This window comes from Coregonus lavaretus, assembly GCF_964263955.1.
Source record: "Coregonus lavaretus genome assembly, chromosome: 5".
In the NCBI taxonomy this organism is placed as follows: Eukaryota; Metazoa; Chordata; class Actinopteri; order Salmoniformes; family Salmonidae; genus Coregonus; species Coregonus lavaretus.
In genome coordinates, this window is record NC_139992.1 from 62,637,234 (window position 1) to 62,660,825 (window position 23,592).

General features: G+C 44.0%; 1 protein-coding gene across 3 annotated transcripts; it reads left to right on the top strand.

Annotated features, from left to right (window-relative positions):
* Window positions 1-137: 137 nt before the first annotated feature.
* Window positions 138-23,325, top strand: lss (lanosterol synthase (2,3-oxidosqualene-lanosterol cyclase)). Of its 3 annotated transcripts, none has more exons than XM_084161961.1 (22): window positions 139-232; window positions 671-839; window positions 8,772-8,910; window positions 10,395-10,503; window positions 10,697-10,818; window positions 11,067-11,163; window positions 11,370-11,505; window positions 11,668-11,776; window positions 11,871-11,989; window positions 12,312-12,409; window positions 12,519-12,546; window positions 12,707-12,763; window positions 12,951-13,022; window positions 13,269-13,319; window positions 13,571-13,720; window positions 14,008-14,104; window positions 14,364-14,469; window positions 15,829-15,894; window positions 18,381-18,461; window positions 18,635-18,808; window positions 19,010-19,088; window positions 21,384-23,325. In XM_084161961.1, exons 1-22 carry the CDS (start codon window positions 219-221, stop codon window positions 21,519-21,521), a joined length of 2,211 nt encoding a protein of 736 aa, XP_084018087.1. In that variant the 5' UTR covers window positions 139-218; the 3' UTR covers window positions 21,522-23,325. The 3 variants fall into 3 exon arrangements, with proteins under 3 accessions (XP_084018089.1, XP_084018087.1, XP_084018088.1); XM_084161962.1 differs by having other exon boundaries at window positions 150-232; window positions 18,638-18,808; XM_084161963.1 differs by lacking the exon at window positions 671-839 and having other exon boundaries at window positions 138-232.
* The last annotated feature ends 267 nt before the right edge of the window (window positions 23,326-23,592 follow it).

Genomic DNA, 23,592 nt, shown 5'->3' on the forward strand with positions numbered 1-23,592 from the left:
TATCTCTCCATGCAGAAACCTCATCGGAAGGCGCTGCTTGGTATCATGGGAAGTGCAGTCCTCTGTGGCACAAATTAGTGTTTATCCAACGGAAATATTTTGAAAAGAGAACTTCAATTCCCACAGTATCACAAATGGGGGGCCGACCCTGTGGATCAGCTGAAGTTGTAGTAAATTAATATTGCGCCGCGTTGGATTTAATTCATAAGGTTTTAACGATGACAGAGGGAACGTAAGTACAGAACATGTTCAATTATGTTTTCTTAAATGGTGTATGCTATAAAAGTAGACGTTTGTAGCAAGTTATAACTGTTGCTAATTGATTGGTAGCTGATTAATCTTGTGAAAAGCACAAAGCAAACTATTAACTTGATCAGAAAGGACACGCATGCTCATTAGGAAAGGAACAGGATAAATGTCAACAATTGTATCAATTTCAACAATGGCCATTATGTACAATACTAATTGTGCTGCTGTTTATGGTGCTGAATTACGCAAGCACCATACCCACTGGGCACAGACTTCAATTGAACGTCTATTCCACGTTGGTTCAACGTAATGTTATTGAAATGACGTGGAAAAAACGTTGATTCAACCAGTGTGTGCCCAGTGGATACGCGCTCACATGAATTCCATACGCATACGCGCGCTGTCAATTCTTGCCCTTCAGATGCCTTCGTAGGAGGGGGGGACCGTACAAGACGGAGCCAGCGACAGACCTGACCCGCTGGAGGCTGAGTAACATAGAGGGCAGGCAGACATGGCGCTATGTAGAGGACCAGTACACATCAGACAGGGAGCAGACCATGCTGGAAGCCCATTCACTTGGTTTGGATACGGTACACATACTCATCCATGTTCATTTTTCACTAGGCATTGGGCATATCAATCAATCAATCAATTTTATTTTATATAGCCCTTCTTACATCAGCTAATATCTCGAAGTGCTGTACAGAAACCCAGCCTAAAACCCCAAACAGCTAGTAATGCAGGTGTAGAAGCACGGTGGCTAGGAAAAACTCCCTAGAAAGGCGAAAACCTAGGAAGAAACCTAGAGAGGAACCAGGCTATGAGGGGTGGCCAGTCCTCTTCTGGCTGTGCCGGGTGAAGATTATAACAGAACCATGCCAAGATGTTCAAAAATGTTCATAAGTGACAAGCATGGTCAAATAATAATCAGGAATAAATCTCAGTTGGCTTTTCATAGCCGATCATTAAGAGTTGAAAACAGCAGGTCTGGGACAGGTAGGGGTTCCATAACCGCAGGCAGAACAGTTGAAACTGGAATAGCAGCAAGGCCAGGCGGACTGGGGACAGCAAGGAGTCACCACGGCCGGTAGTCCCGACGTATGGTCCTAGGGCTCAGGTCTCTCAGTTGGCTTTTCATAGCCGATCATTAAGAGTTGAAAACAGCAGGTCTGGGACAGGTAGGGGTTTCGTAACCGCAGGCAGAACAGTTGAAACTGGAATAGCAGCAAGGCCAGGCGGACTGGGGACAGCAAGGTGTCATCATGCCCGGTAGTCCTGACGTATGGTCCTAGGGCTCAGGTTCTCAGAGAGAAAGAGAGAACGAGAGAATTAGAGAGAGCATACTTAAATTCACACAGGACACTGGATAAGACAGGAGAAGTACTCCAGGTATAACCAGCTAACCCCAGCCCCCCGACACATAAACTACTGCAGCATAAATACTGGAGGCTGAGACAGGAGCGGTCCGGAGACACTGTGGCCCCATCCGAAGAAACCCCCGGACAGGGCCAAACAGGAAGGATATAACCCCACCCACTCTGCCAAAGCACAGCCCCCGCACCACTAGAGGGATATCCTCAACCACCAACTTACAATCCTGAGACAAGGCCGAGTATAGCCCACAGAGGTCTCCACCACAGCACAAACCAAGGGGGGGCGCCAACCCAGACAGGAAGATCACGTCAGTAACTCAACCCACTCAAGTGACGCACCCCTCCCAGGGACGGCATGAAAGAGCACCAGCAAGCCAGTGACTCAGCCCCTGCAACAGGGTTAGAGGCAGAGAACCCCAGTGGAGAGGGGAACCGGCCCGGCAGAGACAGCAAGGGCTGTTCGTTGCTCCAGAGCCTTTCCGTTCACCTTCACACTCCTGGGCCAGACTACACTCAATCATATGACCTACTGAAGAGATAAGTCTTCAGTAAAGACTTAAAGGTTGAGACCGAGTCTGCGTCTCTCACATGGGTAGGCAGACTGTTCCATAAAAATGGAGATCTATAGGAGAAAGCCCTGCCTCCCGCTGTTTGCTTAGAAATTCTAGGGACAATTAGGAGGCCTGCGTCTTGTGACCGTAGCGTACGTATTGGTATGTACGGCAGGACCAACTCGGAAAGATAGGTAGGAGCAAGCCCATGTAACGCTTTATAGGTTAACAGTAAAACCTTGAAATCAGCCCTTGCCTTAACAGGAAGCCAGTGTAGGGAAGCTAGCACTGGAGTAATATGATCAAATTTCTTGGTTCTAGTCAGGATTCTAGCAGCCGTATTTAGCACTAACTGAAGTTTATTTAGTGCTTTATCCGGGTAGCCGGAAAATAGAGCATTGCAGTAGTCTAACCTAGAAGTAACAAATGCATGGATTAATTTTTCTGCATCATTTTTGGACAGAAAATTTCTGATTTTTGCAATGTTACGTAGATGGAAAAAAGCTGTCCTTGAAACAGTCTTGATATGTTCGTCAAAAGAGAGATCAGGGTCAAGAGTAACGCCGAGGTCCTTCACAGTTTTATTTGAGACGACTTTACAACCATCAAGATGAATTGTCAGATTTAACAGAAGATCTCTTTGTTTCTTGGGACCTAGAACAAGCATCTCTGTTTTGTCCGAGTTTAAAAGTAAAAAGTTTTCAGCCATCCACTTCCTTATGTCTGAAACACAGGCTTCTAGCGAGGGCAATTTTGGGGCTTCACCATGTTTCATTGAAATGTACAGCTGTGTGTCATCCGCATAGCAGTGAAAGTTAACATTATGTTTTCGAATAACATCCCCAAGAGGTAAAATATATAGTGAAAACAATAGTGGTCCTAAAACGGAACCTTGAGGAACACCGAAATGTACAGTTGATTTGTCGGAGGACAGACCATTCACAGAGACAAACTGATATCTTTCCGACAGGTAAGATCTAAACCAGGCCAGAACTTGTCCGTGTAGACCAATTTGGGTTTCCAGTCTCTCCAAAAGAATGTGGTGATCGATGGTGTCAAAGGCAGCACTAAGGTCTAGTAGCACGAGGACAGATGCAGAGCCTCGGTCTGACGCCATTAAAAGGTCATTTACCACCTTCACAAGTGCAGTCTCAGTGCTATGATGGGGTCTAAAACCAGACTGAAGCATTTCGTATACATTGTTTGTCTTCAGAAAGGCAGTGAGTTGCTGCGCAACAGCTTTTTCTAAAATTTTTGAGAGGAATGGAAGATTCGATATAGGCCGATAGTTTTTTATATTTTCCGGGTCAAGGTTTGGCTTTTTCAAGAGAGGCTTTATCACTGCCACTTTTAGTGAGTTTGGTACACATCCGGTGGATAGAGAGCTGTTTATTATGTTCAACATAGGAGGGCCAAGCACAGGAAGCAGCTCCTTCAGCAGTTTAGTAGGAATAGGATCCAGTATGCAGCTTGAAGGTTTAGAGGCCATGATTATTTTCATCATTGTGTCAAGAGATATAGTACTAAAACACTTAAGTGTCTCTCCCGATCCCAGGCCCTCGCAGAGCTGTGCAGATCCAGGACAGCTAAGCCCTGGAGGAATACGCAGATTCAAAGAGGAGTCCGTAATTTGCTTTCTAATGGTCATGATCTTTTCCTCAAAGAAGTTCATGAATTTATTACTGCTGAAGTGAAAGCCATCCTCTCTTGGGGAATGCTGCTTTTTAGTTAGCTTTGCAACAGTATCAAAAAGAAATTTTGGATTATTCTTATTTTCCTCGATTAAGTTGGAAAAGTAGGATGATCGAGCAGCAGTGAGGGCTCTTCGGTACTGCACGGTACTGTCTTTCCAAGCTAGTCGGAAGACTTCCAGTTTGGTGTGGCGCCATTTCCGTTCCAATTTCCTGGAAGCTTGCTTCAAAGCTCGGGTATTTTCTGTATACCAGGGAGCTAGTTTCTTATGACAAATGTTTTTCGTTTTTAGGGGTGCAACTGCATCTAGGGTATTGCGCAAGGTTAAATTGAGTTCCTCAGTTAAGTGGTTAACTGATTTTTGTCCTCTGACGTCCTTGGGTAGGCAGAAGGAGTCTGGAAGGGCATCAAGGAATTTTTGTGTTGTCTGAGAATTTATAGCACGACTTTTGATGCTCCTTGGTTGGGGTCTGAGCAGATTATTTGTTGCGATTGCAAACGTAATAAAATGGTGGTCCGATAGTCCAGGATTTTGTGGAAAAACATTAAGATCTACAACATTTATTCCATGGGACAAAACTAGGTCCAGAGTATGACTGTGGCAGTGAGTAGGTCCAGAGACATGTTGGACAAAACCCACTGAGTCGATGATGGCTCCGAAAGACTTTTGGAGTGGGTCTGTGGACTTCTCCATGTGAATATTAAAATCACCAAAAATTAGAATATGATCTGCTATGACTACAAGGTCTGATAGGAATTCAGGAAACTCAGAGAGGAACGCTGTATATGGCCCAGGAGGCCTGTAAACAGTAGCTATAAAAAGTGATTGAGTAGGCTGCATAGATTTCATGACTAGAAGCTCAAAAGATGAAAACGCCATTTTTTTTTTTGTAAATTGAAATTTGCTATCGTAAATGTTAGCAACACCTCCGCCTTTGCGGGATGCACGGGGAATATGGTCACTAGTGTAACCAGGAGGTGAGGCCTCATTTAACACAGCAAATTCATCAGGCTTAAGCCATGTTTCAGTCAGGCCAATCACATCAAGATTATGATCAGTGATTAGTTCATTGACTATGACTGCCTTTGAAGTGAGGGATCTAACATTAAGTAACCCTATTTTGAGATGTGAGGTATCACGATCTCTTTCAATAATGGCAGGAATGGAGGAGATCTTTATCCTAATAAGATTGCTAGGGTGAACACCGCCATGTTTAGTTTTGCCCAACCTAGGTCGAGGCACAGACACAGTCTCAATGGGTATGGCTGAGCTGACTACACTGACTATGCTATTGGCAGACTCCACTAAGCTGGCAGGTTGGCTAACAGCCTGCTGCCTGGCCTGCACCCTATTTCACTGTGGGGCTAGAGGAGTTAGAGCCCTATCTATGTTGGTAGATAAGAGGAGAGCACCCCTCCAGCTAGGATGGAGTCCGTCACTCCTCAGCAGGTCAGGCTTGGTCCTGTTTGTGGGTGAGTCCCAGAAAGAGGGCCAATTATCCACAAATGTTATCTTTTGGGAGGGGCAGAAAACAGTTTTCAACCAGCGATTGAGTGCTGAGACTCTGCTGTAGAGCTCGTCACTTCCCCTAACTGGGAGGGGGCCAGAGACAATTACTCGATGCCGACACATCTTTCTAGCTGATTTACACGCTGAAGCTATGTTGCACTTGGTGACCTCTGACTGTTTCATCCTAACATCGTTGGTGCCGACGTGGATAACAATATCTCTATACTCTCTACACTCGCAAGTTTTAGCTTTAGCCAGCACCATCTTTAGATTAGCCTTAACGTCGGTAGCCCTGCCCCCTGGTAAACAGTGTATGATCGCTGGGTGATTCGTTTTAAGTCTAATACTGCGGGTAATGGAGTCGCCAATGACTAGGGTTTTCAATTTGTCAGAGCTAATGGTGGGAGCCTTCGGCGTCTCAGACCCCGTAACGGGAGGAGTAGAGACAAGAGAAGACTCAGACTCAGACTCCGACTCGCTACATAATGGGGAAAACCGGTTGAAGGTTTCTGTCGGCTGAATGAGCGACACCGGTTGAGCATTCCAACAGTATTTCCCTCCAGAAGCCATGAGAAAGTTGTCCGGCTGCGGGGACTGTGCGGGGGGATTTATACTAACGTTACTGTCTGTACTTACTGGTGGCACAGACGCTGTTTCTTCCTTTCCTACACTGAAATTACCCTTGCCTAACGATTGCGTCTGAAGCTGGGCTTGTAGCACAGCTATTCTCGCCGTAAGGCGATCGTTCTCCTGTATATTATGAGTACAGCGACTGCAATTAGAAGACATCATGTTAATGTTACTACTTAGCTTCGGCTGTTGAAGATGTTGACGAACCATGTCCAGATAAAGCGTCCGGAGTGAAAAAGTTGAATAAGGGAAAAAAGTTGCGATGGAAAAAAGGAAAAATAAAGTAAAGTTGGCAGCTAAAACGCACAGGAAAATGACTCTTCTGTCTCGGGATAAAACGTCCGGGGTGAAAAAGTTTAACGAAAAAAGATGAGTGAGGACATATCACCTGTATCTACTAAAGGCATATCACCTGTATCTACTAAAGGAGAGGACATACCTAGGCAACCTGGTCTCAGAGCATTTCGTATTATTCCGTATGTAAATCCGAGACAGACTATTTAGTATGATGTTATGTTTCATATGGTATGTATTCATTTGTGGATGTCCATCACCCATTTCGTATGATATGTTACGAATTACAATTCATACTATATGTTACGAATTTGCCAAACGTACAGAATGTTAAAAATTTGTAAAAGGTATGATACACTACATGACCAAAGGTATGTGGACATCTGCTTAATTAATATGGAGTTGGTCCCCCCTTTGCTGCAATAAAAGCTTCCACTTTTCTGTTAAGGCTTTCCACTACATGTTGGAACATTGCTGCGGGGTCTTGCTTCCATTCAGCCACAAGAGCATTAGTGAGGTCAGGCACTGATGTTGGGCGATTAGGCCTGGCTCGCAGTCGGTGTTACAATTCATCCCAAAGGTGTTTGATGGGCTTGAGATCAGGGCTCTGTGCAGGCCAGTCAAGATCTTCCACACCGATCTGGACAAACCATTTCTGAATGGACCTCGCTTTGTGCACGGGCCATTGTCATGCTGAAACAGGAAAGGGCCTTCCCCAAACTGTTGCCACAAAGTTGGAAGCACAGAATCATCTACAATGTCATTGTATGCTGTAGCGTTAAGATTTCCATTCACTGGAACTAAGGGGCCTAGCCCGAACCATGAAAAACAGCCCCAGACCAATATTCCTCCTCCACCAAACTTTACAGTTGGCACTATGCATTCGGCAGATCGAGATCTCCTGGTATCCGCCAAACCCAGATTTGTCTGTCGGACTTCCAGATGGTGAAACATGATTCATCACTCCAGAGAGCGCGTTTCCACTGCTCCAGAGTCCAATGGCGGCGAGCTTTACGCCACTCCAGCCAACGCTTGGCATTTGCGCAGGATGATCGTAGGCTTGTGTGCGGCTGCTTGGCCATGGAAACCCATTTCATGAAGCTCCCGACAAACAGTTATTGTGCTGACGTTGCTTCCAGAGGAAGTTTGGTACTCGGTAGTGAGTGTTGCAACCAAGGACAAGCTACGTGCTTCAGCACTCGGCGGTCCCGTTCTGTGAGCTTGTGTGGCCTACCACTTCGCGGCTGAGCCGTTGTTGCTCCTAGACGTTTCCACTTCACTATAACAGCACTTACAGTTGACCGGGGCAGCTCTAGCAGGGCAGAAATTTGACGAACTGACTTGTTGGAAAGGTGGCATCCTATGACGGTGCTACATTGAAAGTCACTGAGCTCTTCAGTAAGGCCATTCTACTGCCAATGTTTGTCAATGGGGGTTTCATGGCTGTGTGCTCGATTTTATACACCTGTCAGCAACGGGTGTGACTGAAAGAGCCGAATCCACTAATTTGAAGGGGTGTCCACATACTTTTGTATATATAGTGTATGTTACAAATTCTGGCTAAGTGGCTAACGTTAGCTAGGTTAGGGTTAAGTTTAGGAGTTAGGTTAAAAGGTTAAGGATAGGGGAAGGGTTAGCAAAAAGGGTTAAGGTTAGGGGAAGGGTTAGCTAACATGCTAAGTAGTTGCAAAGTAGCTAAAAAGTAGTAAATAGTTGAAAAGTGAGTGTACATCTCTTATGTAACCATATGAAACGTAACATATCATACTAATTGCAGTGTCCCGGATTTACATTTACTATGTTACATCTATCCTATGAGACCAGGCTGACCTAGGCTATCTGAAGCATAAGTATTAGGGATGACGGTTAGAGCGTTAGGCCAGTAACCGCAAGGTTGCTGGTTCGAATACTGGAGCCGACAAGGTGAAAAATCTGTAGCTGTGTGCTTGAACAAGGCACTTAACCCTAATTGCTCCAGGGGTGCTGTAAAATGGTGACCCTGGCTGTGACCCTACTATCTGTGGGTGTCTCAGGAGTAGTTGATATGCAAAAAAAACATTTACATTACACACTTGTATTACATTTTGTTGACGGCCTACATCTCCCCTTTGTAGGCTGTCATTGTAAATAAGAATGTGTTCTTAATTGACTTGCCTAGTTAAATCAAAATAAATGTAACAGCACGTCAAATACAAGCACAAGTAAAATATAAGCACCCCCCAAATTATTATAATATATTATTAGTTGAAGCCATAGACCAAATGGTTGAAACCCTTGCAAGAATAAGTGCATATTCTCTCATCCTAACCTCTTATAAACATATGTCTCATTGAAGTATCAATTCAATGATAGAATGGTTGGGCCCCACAAGAAAAAAAAGGTGGAACTAAATCTCTCCTATAAAGCTCTTGTCATTAGTGTTGTGACCTTTGACCCATGCTTTGTTTTGACAGTACCTATGCCCCTCTACAGAGTAAGTTCATCCCTGGCTCTCCCTTGGCCCACACTGCGGTGGAGTCAGCCCTGAAGGGCATGGCATTCTACAGCCAGCTCCAGGCAGAGGATGGCCACTGGGCAGGAGACTACGGAGGACCCCTCTTCCTGCTACCAGGTACACACAATTAGATGCACTTTCAATGGACGTACAGTATGCATTTCATAAAATTAAATGTCTGCATAATGACATCCAATATTAACTTTACATATTTACACATAATGTACAGTGGGGAAAAAAAGTATTTAGTCAGCCACCAATTGTGCAAGTTCTCCCACTTAAAAAGATGAGAGAGGCCTGTAATTTTCATCATAGGTACACGTCAACTATGACAGACAAATTGAGAGAAAAAAATCCAGAAAATCACATTGTAGGATTTTTAATGAATTTATTTGCAAATTATGGTGGAAAATAAGTATTTGGTTACCTACAAACAAGCAAGATTTCTGGCTCTCACAGACCTGTAACTTCTTCTTTAAGAGGCTCCTCTGTCCTCCACTCGTTACCGGTATTAATGGCACCTGTTTGAGCTTGTTATCAGTATAAAAGACACCTGTCCACAACCTCAAACAGTCACACTCCAAACTCCACTATGGCCAAGACCAAAGAGCTGTCAAAGGGCACCAGAAACAAAATTGTAGACCTGCACCAGGCTGGGAAGACTGAATCTGCAATAGGTAAGCAGCTTGGTTTGAAGAAATCAACTGTGGGAGCAATTATTAGGAAATGGAAGACATACAAGACCACTGATAATCTCCCTCGATCTGGGGCTCCACGCAAGATCTCACCCCGTGGGGTCAAAATGATCACAAGAACGGTGAGCAAATATCCCAGAACCACACGGGGGGACGTAGTGAATGACCTGCAGAGAGCTGGGACCAAAGTAACAAAGCCTACAATCAGTAACACACTACGCCGCTAGGGACTCAAATCCTGCAGTGCAAGACATTTCCCCCTGCTTAAGCCAGTTGAAAGTCCGTGTTGCCCAGCGACAGCCCCAAAACATCACTACTCTAGAGGAGATCTGCATGGAGGAATGGGCCAAAATACCAGCAACAGTGTGTGAAAACCTTGTGAAGACTTACAGAAAACGTTTGACCTGTGTCATTGCCAACAAAGGGTATATAACAAAGTATTGAGAAACTTTTGTTATTGACCAAATACTTATTTTCCACCATAATTTGCAAATAAATTCATAAAAAATCCTACAATGTGATTTTCTGGATTTTTTTTCCTCATTTTGTCTGTCATAGTTGACGTGTACCTATGATGAAAATTACAGGCCTCTCTCATCTTTTTAAGTGGGAGAACATGCACAATTGGTGGCTGACTAAATACTTTTTTTCCCCACTGTATGTACACATAACAAGCACGGTCATTGAGGTTTATTGTGGTCATGTCCGTGGGGAAATAACAGTGGACGGGGTCGCACATGGCGTGCATTATCGTGTACATTATGCCAACTGTTTATGGTAGTTATAATGTAATACATGGGTTATGAAAACAGTAAAAACACTCAAGTTAACGATGAGACTCACATCTGTACTTACAACATCTGAGGTGACGTCCGTGGTCTGTCTGTCTGTCTGTGCTATACTCAGGTCTCCTGATCACCTGTCACATAACCCAGATCCCTCTCCCTGAGGCCTGGAAGAAGGAGATGGTGAGATACCTGCGCTCTGTCCAACTGGCTGACGGAGGCTGGGGCCTGTGAGTGTTCTCACCACTGCTCCCCTTCACTTCTACCCCAAAATACAGTGTGAAAATAAGAGGGATGCCCGTTCACACTGTTTAGATGTTCCAGTAGTTTAATTAACAATGTTTCGACCACAGCTTATGAGGCTTGTGAGTATCAGCGCAGTCAAAGGTTTCTTATTGTTGTGTTTTGGTAATTTCTTGTCAGACACATTGAAGACAAGTCCACAGTGTTTGGCACGGCCCTCAGCTACACCACCCTGAGGATTCTGGGAGTGGGACCGGATGACCCGGATATGGTTCGGGCCAGGAACAACCTGCACAGCAAAGGTCTGATTTAACTGTTTTGTTTTTTCAAACACTTATGTGGTCAATTAATTGAGCTCTTTGTTTCGTATGTTGGTAGAACCAAATAAATATGCTGTTAGAAAAAAATAAAAGGAAATGTTGGAGAGCATCACCTGTATATGCTTTAAACTTGAAATAAAAAGTGACTATATGCTTTTAACCTAAAATAAGAGGTGAAAGTGTTACCATTGTAGAGTCAGATCATGTCTATGTGTCTGTCTGTTGTACAGGTGGCGCTGTGGGCATCTCCTCCTGGGGTAAATTCTGGTTGGCCATCCTCAATGTGTACAGCTGGGAAGGAATGAACACACTCCTCCCGGAGATGTGGTATGCTTGATGTCCTGATAAGAATTTGATCAGAATTGTACATAGATTTTATTCGCCTTTATACAGCACCTATGCATAACAGTTCAAATTGGATAGATAGCTCACTCTTAACTACTTGTGAACTTTAACCTTGATTTGGAACATTGATTCCCTCAGCTATTTTTCAACTTGTCCCGTTCTTTGGTCCATGTTTGTGCTCCATTCAGGCTGTTCCCTACCTGGTTCCCTGCTCACCCATCCACTCTCTGGTGCCACTGTCGCCAGGTCTACCTCCCTATGAGCTACTGCTACGCTGTCAGGTTTGCTGCGAAGGAGGACCCCCTGGTGCTCAGCCTCAGACAGGTGCAGTAGTTACTTCACCCCACCTGGGGGAGACATGTTTCTGTCATAGTGCTCCACTCCAGGCAGAAGTTGCCCGCGTAGGCACAGCCCCAAGATCAGCTAGAATAAGATGGAGCTGCAATAGAGTGCATGGACTTAGTAACATCCTTCTCTGTTCTATAGGAGCTGTATGTCCAGGACTATGCCACCATCAACTGGCCTGCTCAGAGGAACAATGTGGCGGCATGTGACATGTACACACCACACAGCACATTGCTCACCGTGGCTTACAGTAAGCACTGCACATACTGTATTAATAGTTTATTGTGAGTGGTCATTTGTGACCACATTATAACTGTAACCTTGAATTCTCTGTTGTTCTTCAGTGGTCATGAACGTGTATGAGGGCCACCACAGCAGCGCTCTACGAGGAAGAGCGGTCAAAGAGCTGTACGACCACATACAGGCTGACGACCGTTTCACCAAGTGCATCAGCATCGGCCCAGTAAGAAACTGATCTAAGTACTTTTTTATGGCACTTGTGTTTTAGTATTGTATAATATATCCTTGCACTTAAAGCTGGAATCCTTAATGGTGAAACTGCCACATCGTTTTGCAATATTACAACAATAAAGAAGTTACTGCAAACAATGAACGCAGTTTCAAAAACAATGGCCGTGTGGCGGATAACATAAGTGGCGCTGTTTCCCCTAGTGCAGATTCCATCTTTAATGCTGTTGTGGCAGTTTACACTATGGTTTAAGTTGATCCAGAATTGTGTGTAAGTGTTAAGTGCTGGTGATTTAACACCTTGTTTCACTCCTCAGATCTCCAAAACGATCAACATGCTGGTGCGCTGGCTCGTGGATGGACCCTCCTCCGCTGCCTTCCAGGAGCACGTGTCCAGGATCCCAGACTACCTCTGGTCAGTCAGTTAGTGAGTCAGTTAGTGAGTCAATGTTGTATGTGACAATGCAGTAGGTTGTGAGCGTGTTTATTTACATGTTTGTTTTCCATTTCCTGGTTCGCCATAGGTTGGGATTGGATGGTATGAAAATGCAGGTATGTTGGGTATTGGCTAGTCATGATATGCATAATGTCATTAATCTTTTCCATTATGGGCCGGTTTCCTGACCCAAATTAAGAAGACAAAAAAGCACTAAAAAGCACTTTTAATGTCTGACCTGTTTTTCTGACATGCAGTCTGGTTGTGTTCCTAAAGGGGACCAATGGATCACAGCTATGGGACACGGCTTTCGCAGCTCAGGCCTTCCTAGAGGTGAGATATTCATATAACATTTTACGCTACAAAGACTATAAAGAATCCATCTGACTTGTTCATCATGCTTTACATTCTGCTTGCATTACTGTCCATTCAACTGTAAAGATGTCAAAGTTGAGAGGATGATGTGTTGTTGTTCACATTTCTAATGTTTTTGTGTTTTTTCTCAATTGGGGTCATTCAGGCAGGGGCTCAGGACAACCCCAGGTTAGAAGAGTGTCTTAAACACGCCCACCAGTTTCTCACCATCACACAGGTGAGAGCATCACAGAAAATGGGTTTAGAGTTCCTCACACCGGTCAGAGTTCCTCACACCGGTCAGAGTTCCTCACACCGGTCAGAGAGAGTCTAGTGTATTAGCTCGCTGCCAGACAAACACCTTGAGGCCACACATTCCTCGGTTCCGTTCTCAAAACATTTGGTTTGAGAACGGACTAATACAACACCTGTTGCATTTCTATGGATTCTTTCTGATGTTTGACCAGTTTTCTCCTTTCATCAGATACCTGACAACCCCCCCGAATATCAGAAATACTACAGACAGATGAACAAGGTGAACCAGTACTGCCAGTCAGAGGAAGTGTCTGTGTGTCCTGTATGTGTGTGTTTGTCCTGCAAGACTATGTGCGTGTGTCCTGCATGGTCGTGTGTGTGAGTGAGTGAGTGCGTGCGTGTGATTGTCCTGCACATCCGTGTGTCGTGCATGGTTGTGTGCATGTGCGTGCATTTGTATGCGTGTGTCTATGCGCGCTTGCGCTTACATACATGAATGTGTGTTTGTGTTTGTGTCTGTGTGTGTATCAGGGAGGGTTCCCCTTCAGCACGCGGGACTGTGGCTGGATCGTGGCCGACTGCACGGCAGAGGGCCTAAAGTCAGTGATGCTTCTGCAGGAACACTGTCCCTTCATCAGTCAGTACGTCCCCTCAGAGCGCCTGTGTGACGCCGTCAATGTGGTCAGTGGCAACACCAACTAACTTCTATCTACTGTACAACCAATCACAGTTTTTACCACAAGTTGATATATCATGTGTCGGGGTCTAGAGTCCCAGCCCTTCAAGTGTGTATTCTCTATCTTTCATGTATTTTCCTCTCTACTATCTCCCCAACTTTCAACTTCTTTCAAGATGATATCTCACGGTGCTGATAATAATGCTGACTCACAGTTCATGTTTGATTCCATCATCCAACAAAAAAGCAATATACAATACTGACACTTGCCCTGGTTGACTGTGTGTTGCAGTTGCTGAGCATGAGAAACAGTGACGGCGGTTTTGCCACTTATGAGACCAAGCGAGGAGGGAGACTGTTGGAGCTACTCAACCCCTCAGAGGTGTTTGGTGAGTCTTTTATCTCACCGATTCTCTCCCCTCATCCCCCTCCCTCCCCTGGGTTGTATTTATGGATATAATACTTTTTTAGGATATAAATACAAGCTTTGTACTGAGATACAGGGGGTTTGATTCCCCCCCCCCCTCCCCTCCTTCTCCCCCTCTCTCCCCACTCTCCCCCTCGCTCCTCCCCCTCCCCCTCTCTCTCTCCTCCCCCCTCCCCCTCTCTCTCCCCCCCCCTCTCTCTCTCTCTCTCTCTTTCTTTCAGGTGACATCATGATAGACTACACCTACGTGGAGTGCACCTCAGCAGTCATGCAGGCTCTGAGACACTTCCAGCACATGTACCCTGAATACCGGACAGAGGAGATCAGGTACATACACACAGGCTATACCTCTAGCCTGGAACCCTAAACCTCTCCAAACTATTGCCTAAAAGCATACAGTGAGGGAAAAAAGTATTTGATCCCCTGCTGATTTTGTAAGTTTGCCCACTGACAAAGAAATGATCAGTCTATAATTTTAATGGTAGGTTTATTTGAACAGTGAGAGACAGAATAACAACAAAGAAATCCAGAAAAACGAATGTCAAAAATGTTATAAATTGATTTGCATTTTAATGAGGGAAATAAGTATTTGACCCCCTCTCAATCAGAAAGACTTCTGGCTCCCAGGTGTCTTTTATACAGGTAACGAGCTGAGATTACCTCATCCCTATATTGTTATTTATTTTGCTCTTTTGCACCCCAGTATCTCTAGTATCTCTATTTGCACATAATCTCTTGCACATCTAGCATTCCAGTGTTAATACTATTGTAATTATTCTGCACTATAGCCTATTTATTGCCTTACCTCCATAACTTGCTACATTTGCACACACTGTATATATATTTTCTGTTGTATTTCTGACTTTATGTTTTTTTTTTACCCCATATGTAACTCTGTGTTGTTTTTATTGCACTACTTTGCTTTATCTTGGCCAGGTCGCAGTTGTAAATGAGAACCTGTTCTCAACTGGCTTACCTGGTTAAATAAAGGTGAAATAAAATAAAAAAAATAAAAAGATTAGGAGCACACTCTTAAAGGGAGTGCTCCTAATCTCAGTTTGTTACCTGTATAAAAGACACCTGTCCACAGAAGCAATCAATCAATCAGATTCCAATCTCTCCACCATGGCCAAGACCAAAGAGCTCTCCAAGGATGTCAGGTACAAGATTGTAGACCTACACAAGGAGTGGCTCAAGAAGAAGCACATTAAGGTCCTGGAGTGGCCTAGCCAGTCTCCAGACCTTAATCCCATAGAAAACCTGTGGAGGGAGCTGAAGGTTCGAGTTGCCAAACGTCAGCTTTGAAACCTTTATGACTTGGAGAAGATCTGCAAAGAGGAGTGGGACAAAATCCCTCCTGAGATGTGTGCAAACCTGGTGGCCAACTACAAGAAACGTCTGACCTCTGTGATTGCCAACAAGGGTTTTGCCACCAAGTACTAAGTCATGTTTTGCAGAGGGGTCAAATACTTATTTCCCTCATTAAAATGCAAATCAATTTATAAAAATTTTGACATGCGTTTTTCTGGATTGTTTTGTTGTTATTCTGTCTCTCACTGTTCAAATAAACCTACCATTAAAATTATAGACTGATCATTTCTTTGTCAGTGGGCAAACGTACAAAATCAGCAGGGGATCAAATACTTTTTTCCCTCACTGTAACTTGTTCCAACTGTTTTCACTCAGGTCCACTCTGAGAGAAGGATTGGAGTACTGCCGGAGGGTGCAGAGGCCTGATGGGTCGTGGGAAGGGTAAGTAGCGTTCGGTCTCACTTATATCATGGCTGAGTGTCAGTCAGTACCCTCTCCTCGTCTCCTTTACTTCATGATTAGTTCCAGGAGTTTTCCTGACCAAGGAAAACAGTAGGCATCTAGTTATACAGTGCCTTCGGAAAGTATTCAGGCCACTTGACTTTTTCCACATTTTGTTACGTTACAGCCTTATTCTAAAATGGATTACATTTTTTTTAATCCTCAGCAATCTACGCACAATACCCCATAATGACAAAGTGGAAACAGGTTTTTAGAAATTGTAGCAAATTTATTACAAATAAAAAAACAGAAATACCTTATTTACATAAGTATTCAGACCCTTTGCTATGAGACACGAAATTGAGCTCCGGTGAATCCTGTTTCCATTGATCATCCTTGAGATGTTTCTACAACTTGTTTGGAGTCCGCCTGTGTTAAATTAAATTGATTGGACATGATTTGGAAAGGCACACACCTGTCTATATAAGGTCCCACAGTTGAAAGTGCATGTCAGAGCAAAAACCAAGCCATGAGGTCGAAGGAATTGTCCGTAGAGCTCCGAGACAGGATTGTGTCGAGGCACAGATCTGGGGAATGGTACCAAAACATTTCTGCAGCATTGAAGGTCCCCAAGAACACCGTGGCCTCCATCATTCTCAAATGGAAGAAGTTTGGAACCACCAAGACTCTTCCTAGAGCTGGCCGCCCAGCCAAACTGAGCAATCGGGGGAGAAGGGCCTTGGTCAGGGAGGTGACCAAGAACCCGATGGTCACTCTAACAAAGCTCTAGAGTTCCTCTGTGGAGATGGGAGAACCTTCATGAAGGACAACCATCTCTGCAGCACTCCACGAATCAGGCCTTTATGTAGAGTGGCCAGACGGAAGCCACACATCAGTAAAAGGCACATGACAGCCCGCTTGGAGTTTGCCAAAAGGCACCTAAAGGACTCTCAGACCATTTTTTTACATTTTTTTATACATTTTAGTCATTTAGCAGACGCTCTTATCCAGAGCGACTTACAGGAGCAATTAGGGTTAAGTGCCTTGCTTAAGGGCACATCGACAGATTTTTCACCTAGTCGGCTCGGGGATTAGAACCAGCGACCTTTCGGTTACTGGCACAATGCTCTTACCCACTAAGCTACCTGCCGCCCTATGAGAAACAAGATTATCTGGTCTGATGAAACCAAGATTGAACTCTTTGGCCTGAATGCCAAGCATCACGTCTGGAGGAAACCTGGCACCATCCCTACGGTGAAGCATGGTGGTGGCAGCATCACGCTGTGGGGATGTTTTTCAGCGACAGGGACTGGGAGACTAGTCAGGATTGAGGCAAAGATGAACGGAGCAAAGTACAAACCTGCTCCAGAGTGCTCAGGAACTCAGACTAGGGCAAAGGTTCACTTTCCAACAGGACATCGACACTAATCACACAGCCAAGACGACGCAGGAGTGGCTTCGGGACAAGTCTCTGAATGTCCTTGAGTGGCCCAGCCAGAGCCCGGACTTGAACCCGATCGAACATCTCTGGAGAGACCTGAAAATAGCTGTGCAACAATGCTCCCCATTCAACCTGACAGAGCTTGAGAGGATCTGCAGAGAGGAATAAGAGAAACTCCCCAAATACAGGTGTACCAAGCTTGTAGCGTCATACCCAAGAAGACTCGAGGCTGTAATCACTGCCAAAGGTGCGTCAACAAAGTACTGAGTAAAGGGTCTGAATACTTATGTAAATGTAATATTTACGTTTTTAATTTTTTATAAATGTGCAGAAAATTCTAATAACCTGTTTTTGCTTTGGCATTATGGGGTATTGTGTGTAGATTGATAAGGGGAAAAAACTATTTAATACATTTTAGAATAAGGTTATAACGTATTATGTATAACATATGACAACTTATGGGTGAGATTGTATGGATAGGTGTCGTCCATGTTGATTCCTTCTAACAAGTCCGGATCAGTGGTCATAAAGGAAAGGATACAAGAAAAGGAGGCTATTGAAGACTGTCGGGACTCTGCCTGTGATTTGAATGCCATGTGATTTGAATGCCAGTGCCTGTGATTTGAATGCCATGTGATTTGAATGCAATGTGATTTGAATGCCAGTGCCTGTGATTTGAATGCCATGTGATTTGAATGCCAGTGCCTGTGATTTGAATGCCATGTGATTTGAATGCCAGTGCCTGTGATTTGAATGTCATATAGGGACTCTGCCTGTGATTTGAATGTCATGTTGTTGTTAATGCTTTTGTGTCATATGGACCCTTCAGTTATGTGTCCTTTCTAGGGTTGCAAAATTCTGGTAACTTTCCCAAAATTCCCTGGTTTTCCAGAAATCCCAGTTGGAAGTTTCACGGAATCAGGAGGGAATAAGTAGGACATCCGGGAATCCTTCAACCAGGATTTCTGTAAGACCAGGGGATTTTGGGAAAGTTACCGCACTTTTGCAACCCTAGTCCTTTCTTATTGTGGTGTGTGTTGCCTAGATCCTGGGGAGTGTGCTTCACCTATGGGGTCTGGTTCGGCTTGGAGGCCTTCGCCTGCATGGGTCACACCTACCATGATGGGTAAGGATCCTTAGTGCTGGAGGAAGACGTGTATGCACACACCCACATTCAAAGGAAACACGAATGTCTGTGGAATCGTTTTCAAACCTTTAAAAATACATCTCTCCCTCTCCCTTTCCCTCTCTCTCACTCTCTCTTTGTCTCTTTCTGTCTCCCTCCCTGTCTCTCTCCAGCAGTGGTGTGTGTGAGGAGGTGCAGAGTGCCTGTGACTTCCTGGTGGCCCACCAGATGGAGGATGGGGGCTGGGGCGAGGACTTTGAGTCCTGTGAGCAGCGTCGCTACGTGCAGAGTGCTAACTCCCAGATCCACAACACCTGCTGGGCCCTGCTGGGCCTCATGGCTGCCAGGTATCAGTAACTACTTACATATGTAACTGCCTTGTAACTACTTATTTAACTACCTTGTAACTACCTATATGACTACCTTGTAACTACCTTTGTAACTACCTTGTAACTACATGGTTTAACACAATATGATATAAAGTGGGACCAATGAACCTCAGTATGTTTAAGTTGTAGACCCACAATCTCTTCTGTTCTCTGCGGCAGGTACCCAGATGTACATGTGATTGAGAGAGGAATACAGCTGTTGATTGACAAGCAGCTGCCCAATGGAGACTGGCCACAGGTGAGTCCCCGCCTCCTGTCACACTGTGCTCAGTGCTTAGCTCCATACACAATCAGTTAGGAAAGCAAAGGCTAGCTTTTTCAAACAGAAATGTGCATCCTGTAGCACTAACTCCAAAACGTTTTGGGACACTGTAAAGTCCATGGAGAATAAAAGCACCTCCTCCCAGCTACCCACTGCACTGAGGCTAGGAAACACTGTCACCACCGATAAATCTACGATAATCGAGAATTTAAATAAGTATTTTTCTACGGCTGGCCATGCTTTCCACCTGGCTACCCCTACCCCGGCCACCAGCTCTGCACCATCCGCTGCAACTTGCCCATGCCCCCCCCCCCCGCTTCTCCTTCACCCAAATTCAGATAGCTGATGTCCTGAAAGAGCTGCAAAATCTGGACCCCTACAAATCAGCTGGGCTAGACAATCTGGACCCTTTCTTTCTAAAATTAGCCATCGAAATTGTCGCAACCCCTATTACTAGCCTGTTCAACCTCTCTTTCGTATCATCTGAGATCCCCAGAGATTGGAAAGCTGCCGCGGTCATCCCCCTCTTCAAAGGGGGTGACACTCTAGATCCAAACTGTTACAGACCTATAATCATCCTACCCTGCCTTTCGAAAGTATTTGAAGGCCAAGTTAACAAACAGATCACCGACCACTTCGAATCCCACGTACCTTCTCCGCTATGCAATCTGGTTTCCGAGCTGGTCATGGGTGCACCTCAGCCACGCCCAAGGTCCTAAACGATATAATAACCGCGATTGATAAAAGACAGTACTGTGCAGCCGTCTTCATCGGTCTACATCTGGCCCTTCATTGGACACTGTGTTAACAACATTTACATTTACATTTTAGTCATTTAGCAGACGCTCTTATCCAGAGCGACTTACAGTTAGACCTCCAAACAAGCTTCAATGCCATACAACATTCCTTCTGTGGCCTCCAACTGCTCTTAAACGCTAGTAAAACTAAATGCATGCTCTTCAATCGAACACTGCTTGCACCCGCCTGCCCGACTAGAATCACTACTCTCGGCGGGTCTGACTTAGAATATGTGGACAACTACAAATACCTAGGTGTCTGGTTAGACCGTAAACTCTCCTTCCAGACTCACATTAAGCATCTCCAATCCAATGTTAAATCTAGAATTGGCTTCCTGTTTCGCAACAAAGCCTCCTTCACTCATGCTGCTAAACATGCCCTCGTAAAACTGACTATCCTACCGATCCTTGACTTCGGCGATGTCATTTACAAAATAGCTTCCAACACTCAACTCAGCAAATTGGATGTAGTCTATCACAGTGCCATCCGTTTTGTCACCAAAGCCCCATATACTACCCACCATTGTGATCTGTACGCTCTCATTGGCTGGCCCTCACTACATATTTGTTGCCAAACCCACTGGCTCCAGGTTATCTATAAATCACTTCTAGTCAAATCCCCGCCTTATCTTAGATCATTGGTCACCATAGCAACACCCACCCGTAATATGCGCTCCAGCAGATATATCTCACTGGTCATCCCCAAAGCCAACACCTCCTTTGGCCGCCATTCCTTCCAGTTCTCTGCTACAAATGACTGGAACGAACTACAAAAATCTCTGAAACTGGAGACGCTTATATCCCTTATTAACTTTAAGCATCAGTTGTCAGAGCAGCTTACCGATCACTGTACCTGTACACAGCCCATCTGTAATTAGCCCACCCAACTACCTCATCCCCATATTGTTATTTACATTGTTATTTATTTTGCTCATTTGCACCCCAGTATCATCTTCTGCACATCTATCACTCCAATGTTAATACTAAATTGTAATTATTTTGCACTATGGCCTATTTATTGCCTTACCTCCATAACTTACTACATTTGCACACACTGTATATACATTTTATATTTTCTATTGTGTTATTGACTGTACGTTTTTGTTTATTCCATATGTAACTCTGTGTTGTTGTTGTTTTTATCGCACTGCTTTGCTTTATCTTGGCCAGGTCGCAGTTGTAAATGAGAACTTGTTCTCAACTGGGTTACCTGGTTAAATAAAGGTGAAATAAAAAAATAAAAATACAAGGCTCAAGCATGAAGTTGTCACATTGTTTAGCATGATCTGTTGTTGAAAATCTGGCCCTCTGGCTGTCTGTCATCCTGTCATGTACTGTATTGCAGATTGTGTCACTGTGTATTTTTGGAGCCCAAGAAGAAGTGTAGAGTATTCTTATTAGAGATACATATTGTTAAGAATACCCTGAAGCTTTATAGATGACCACAACTGTATTTTGTCCTATCTCTCCTCAGGAAAACATCTCGGGCGTGTTCAATAAGAGCTGTGCCATCAGCTACACCTCCTACAGGAACGTCTTCACCGTGTGGACGCTGGGACGTTTCTCAAAACTCTACCCCTCCAGCCCTCTGGCCGGGAAGGTCAAGCTGTGAGGTCAGGGGTCACCTAAAGGTCAAGGGGTCAGCAGAGATGAGAACAGTGCCCTTTCTAATCTCTACATAAAGAACGGTCGTAAACAGGGTTGGGGAGTAACGGATTACATGTAATCCATTAAATGTAACTGATTATAAAAATGTTTTTACCTGTAATCCGTTAACAGCTAAAATATTGTATTCAGATTACAGATACTTTTGAAAAACTAGATGATTACTTCTAGGATTACTTTTTCTTAATGGCATTCAAATGAGCTTAAGTTTGTTCCACCTGAGAGAGTCTGACCACAAGTCAGAGACCACTATGATGACCCACCAAATGCGTTTGATGGATCGCTGGAAAAGAGCAGGAATAAGCTTTTGTAGGCTACAGTCCAAGCTATGTCTTCCAATGGTGTGACTGTCGGCATCAAAGATTATACATCCAACTTGAATAAACGCTTGGAGGTAAGGACGACAGCAGTGTTGTAGCCTATTATTGATATCTACATAGCGCATTGATGTGAATCACACTGCTGCTTTCTTAATAGATGTTTGCGCCTTACGGATTGTGGTTGTTGTGGATGGCTGTTCACAAATTAATGTGTATTTTAACCCAATAATGGTTGAATTGAAGAGGTTTAAAGTTGCCTATCATTTATTGTTTTTGCGACCAGTGGACAGCCAGTGAAAAATGTGCTCTTGCAACAGCTGCATAGTGCAGATCCCAGCCTATGGAATAAAAGTTTGATGGATTTCCTCCCTTCCTCCGTGGTATTGTCCTCCACATACTGTCAAAAAAGTGTTTAATTTAAGAACACCATGAGGGGGGCTTTTATTGCTCAATCTAATTTGTGCTGATAAAAAAAAAAAAGTCCATAAGCCTAACGGACACATGCTCAAACTCACACACTTTTGATGGACCTAAACAGCTGCAAATTATTGAGATATCAAAGTGTCACCAACAAAAACTTAAACAATAGGCCTATAGCAAATGCAGCATTTGACATTCATTTTTCACATGCAAATAGCACTTTTCCAAGTCCTGTTTTTGTCCAAGGGGTATGAAATCAATTTGAATGATCTGACAGACTTTGCTTTTCAATGTAAAGATGTAGCCTACTTGTATTATTATCTATATTAAAGTAGAAAGCAATGGGTTAGAAGAAGCCTACATAACTATAAAGTAAAATGCAGCATCCATTTATGGCTAGAACTTTGTAAACTCTAACATTGATTTATCCTGCAATAGATGTAATTCAATTGGTAATATTCATTTTTGTCTTCTAATGCCTCTTAAGGGGAAAGTAATCTAAAAGTAACTTTAAGTAATCAGATTATGTTACTGCATTTGGGTCATCCAAAAGTTACGTTACTGATTACAATTTTGGACAGGTAACTAGCAACTGTAACGGATTGCATTTCTAAAGTCACCTACCAAACCCTGGTCATAAAGTGAATTGAATGAAAGTTTTCCAAGTTTTTCTACTGAGTGAGTCCTGAAAAGACCTCAACCTTGGGATCACCTTACCTTGCCTGCTATTTTAACATTCCTCTTGCCTTACATTTAGGTGGGACTGAACTCTTTGAAACAAACCTTTTAGCTGCTATGTGAGAAATAGGGGTGTCATTTTGGCACCCGTATTATGACATTAAATCGAGCCTTTAAATCAATCTGTAAATTGTGCTGAAATAAAAAGGTTTCCATGTTGCCTATTAATATCAACCTTAGTTTCTGAAAATGTATTAGAGTAATTGATTTGTAATTAGATCTTATTTTGAAATGCAGAATAAAGTAATTGTGTATGGTTTCACTTCGACTATTTCTCTCTTGCAACAGCTGATTATGTTTGAGTGGGAGAACAGTGTGAGTCAAACCTACCAACCAGTTGCCCTTGACCCGTCCTGCATCAATACACACACACATACACGCTCTCGCTCACCGAAATTGCCAAATCAAAGTATCTCATGAAATTCAAGGTGCGGTTTTGGGGAGTGTTTGTAAGTTCCAACTTTGTGTGTGCGTGCGCACGTGTCCATCCATGTGTGTGATAGGGTAGGGTGTAGCTGTCTGGTCAAAAAGGCCTCTCTG